The sequence below is a fragment of the Mesocricetus auratus genome, unplaced genomic scaffold (genome assembly GCF_017639785.1).
Source record: "Mesocricetus auratus isolate SY011 unplaced genomic scaffold, BCM_Maur_2.0 Super-Scaffold_100022, whole genome shotgun sequence".
NCBI lineage: Eukaryota > Metazoa > Chordata > Mammalia > Rodentia > Cricetidae > Mesocricetus > Mesocricetus auratus.
The window spans coordinates 18456657-18459270 of NW_024429203.1; the positions used below are offsets into that span (position 1 = coordinate 18456657).

Here is a 2614-nt window from a genome sequence, read left to right on the forward strand (position 1 = left end):
CACTTAACTCCTGTCTTTATGTTTTATTCTGATTTCCAGGACCCCATACATTTTCTAGGTATTCTTTGAACTATGTATCTACAATAATAGAGTTCTGATTTCACAGCTTTTTAGTGAATTTGTATGGCATTTTAGAATTTTTCCATTTTTAGAATGCTAAATCTTTGAATTCCAGTTACATAGCCCTTTAATTCCCTTAGATTCCTTGTGGTTCTCAGTGTAATGTGTTATATTTTCCCTTACTCATTGCCAAAAATAAGACCTCAATTCAATACTGCATAAATTGCAAAGAATTATTATTTTACCTTCAAGTTAAGTTACCTTGGGAGGATTCCAGTAGTATTGGTTGGGGTCTCTTGTGGATGGTATACATATTTTAATATAAAATCTCCATATACAGATTAGATGAGCATATTATAAATATGGAATATAGAATACTTATGAAACAAAATCAAAGTAAGCATACCAATTGGGACAAAGTACAAGCATACCGTTCTGGGAAAGAATACAGATGAATGCAGATGCCTTAGGTCTGCATGTTATTTGTTTGCATGTTCCGTATTTTAGGGGATCAAAATTTTTTGTCATATAGCATACACAAGTTATTGTGAGAGAACTAGAAATACCTTTCTGAAATTCTGAAATTCTTTATACACTTCTATTTATGGAAAGACAATAAATATCTAACTTTTGCTTCACCTCTTTTTTTCTTGCTTATTGTTTGTTTGTTTGTTTTGTTTTGTTTTTTCAAGGGAGAGTTTCTCTGTGACATTGGAGGCTGTCCTGGAACTGGCTCTTGTAGAACAGGCTGGTTTCAAACTCACAGAGATCTGCCTACCTCTGCCTCCCGGGTACTGGGATTAAAGGCATGCAACACCACTGCCCAGCTTTTTCTTTAGTTCTTAAATAGAGCTCCAGGAAGAAATGGCAGAAGGCAATCAGTCTACAGTGACTGAGTTCATCCTTGCTGGGTTAACAAACAAACCAGAGCTGCAGCTGCCCCTGTTCCTCCTCTTCCTTGGAATCTACCTGCTCACAGTGCTGGGGAACCTGGGAATGATCATCCTGATCCTGCTCAGCTCCCACCTGCACACCCCCATGTACTTCTTCCTCAGCAGTCTGTCCTTCATTGACCTCTGTTACTCTACTATCATCACTCCTAAAATGCTGGTGAACTTTGTGGAAGAGACGAATGTCATCTCCTACCAGGAATGTATGACACAGCTCTATTTCTTCATTGCTTTTGTTATATCTGAGTGCCACATGTTGGCTGCAATGGCATATGACCGCTATGTTGCCATTTGTAATCCCTTGCTCTATAATGTCACTATGTCTTACCAAGTCTGTTCCTGGATGGTAGGTGGGGTGTATGGCATGGGCTTCATTGGGGCAGCAGTTCATACTTTCTGCATGCTTAGAGTGGCTTTCTGTAAGGCTAATATAATAAACCATTACTTCTGTGATCTTTTCCCATTGATGGAGATTGCCTGCTCCAGTACTTTTGTCAATGAAGTAGTACTTCTATGCCTCAGTGCTTTCAATATCTTTATTCCAACCCTGACCATCCTGGGTTCTTATGCTTTCATCATTGCTAGCATCCTCCGTATCAAATCCACTGAGGGCAGATTCAAAGTCTTCAGCACCTGTAGCTCCCACTTCTCTGCTGTTGCTGTCTTCTTTGGTTCCCTGGCATTCATGTACCTGCAGCCCTTCTCAGTCAGTTCCAAAGACAAAGGGAAAGTGTCCTCTGTGTTTTATACTACTGTTGTGCCCATGCTGAATCCCATGATCTACAGCCTGAGGAACAGGGATGTCAAACTTGCTCTAAATAAGTTATTTCAAAAAAAGAAATTCCATGTGTAAAAAAATAGTCACCATAGCAAAACATACCATATCTAGAAGTTTTGTTTAGGAAAGAGTCCTGAGACAACAATGTGTGTCCATTCATAAGTGTACTGGTGATTCAGGGAGTAATGTATTTACAGTTTCTTACACATAGAAAAGACACTTCTTGAATGTTCCAATGTTTACCTACCAAGAGTAACCTGTAAAACCTATAAATATAATTTTAAATCCATCAAAGAATTTTATGGTTAATTTTGCTTTATATGCATAGAATGTGTTCCTTTAGCTAAGATTACTGTCTTATTTGTTGAATAAGTATATTTGGTCATATCTTTTTATATTCTCAATGTGTTGACTATCTGGAAGTTTTCAGTGAAGCGTACTGCCCTACCACTGAAAGTATGATCTCTGAAATAAACAATTTTAACAAAAATATAAGATTTGATATTTAAGGCTTATTAATGGTGTAGATCTATATTAGAGAATATAGGGAAATAAAGATATATTATTTTTCTTGTAGAGAATTAAATGATACGATTGTGTGATGGACTCACATTACAATTATAGTTGCATAAATTGACATGTATTTGTCCAGGTTCCTCAAAACAAGTTTGGTACTATGTTAACTAAATAGCAAACACAAAACAACCTCAATGGTATTTTGGGAGGTCTTTTGCCTAATATTGCTTTATTAAGCATTTTTTCTTTACTGGTGTTTTTGCTTGTATTTATGGTTTTCTATTTTGTGCTTTTATGGGGGGGTGTTTAT

At 36.8% G+C, this 2614-nt stretch overlaps 1 protein-coding gene across 1 annotated transcript; it reads left to right on the top strand.

The window, feature by feature from the left end:
• The first annotated feature begins 918 nt into the window (after window positions 1-918).
• LOC121133466 (olfactory receptor 150) lies at window positions 919-1863 on the top strand. The gene has a single exon (XM_040730035.1). The coding sequence runs from the start codon at window positions 925-927 to the stop codon at window positions 1861-1863; it is 939 nt and encodes a 312-aa protein (XP_040585969.1). The 5' UTR covers window positions 919-924.
• The last annotated feature ends 751 nt before the right edge of the window (window positions 1864-2614 follow it).

Bases quoted from the DNA above. Each gene is read 5' to 3' on its own strand.
- LOC121133466 (XM_040730035.1), top strand. From the start codon at position 925: ATGGCAGAAGGCAATCAGTCTACAGTGACTGAGTTCATCCTTGCTGGG.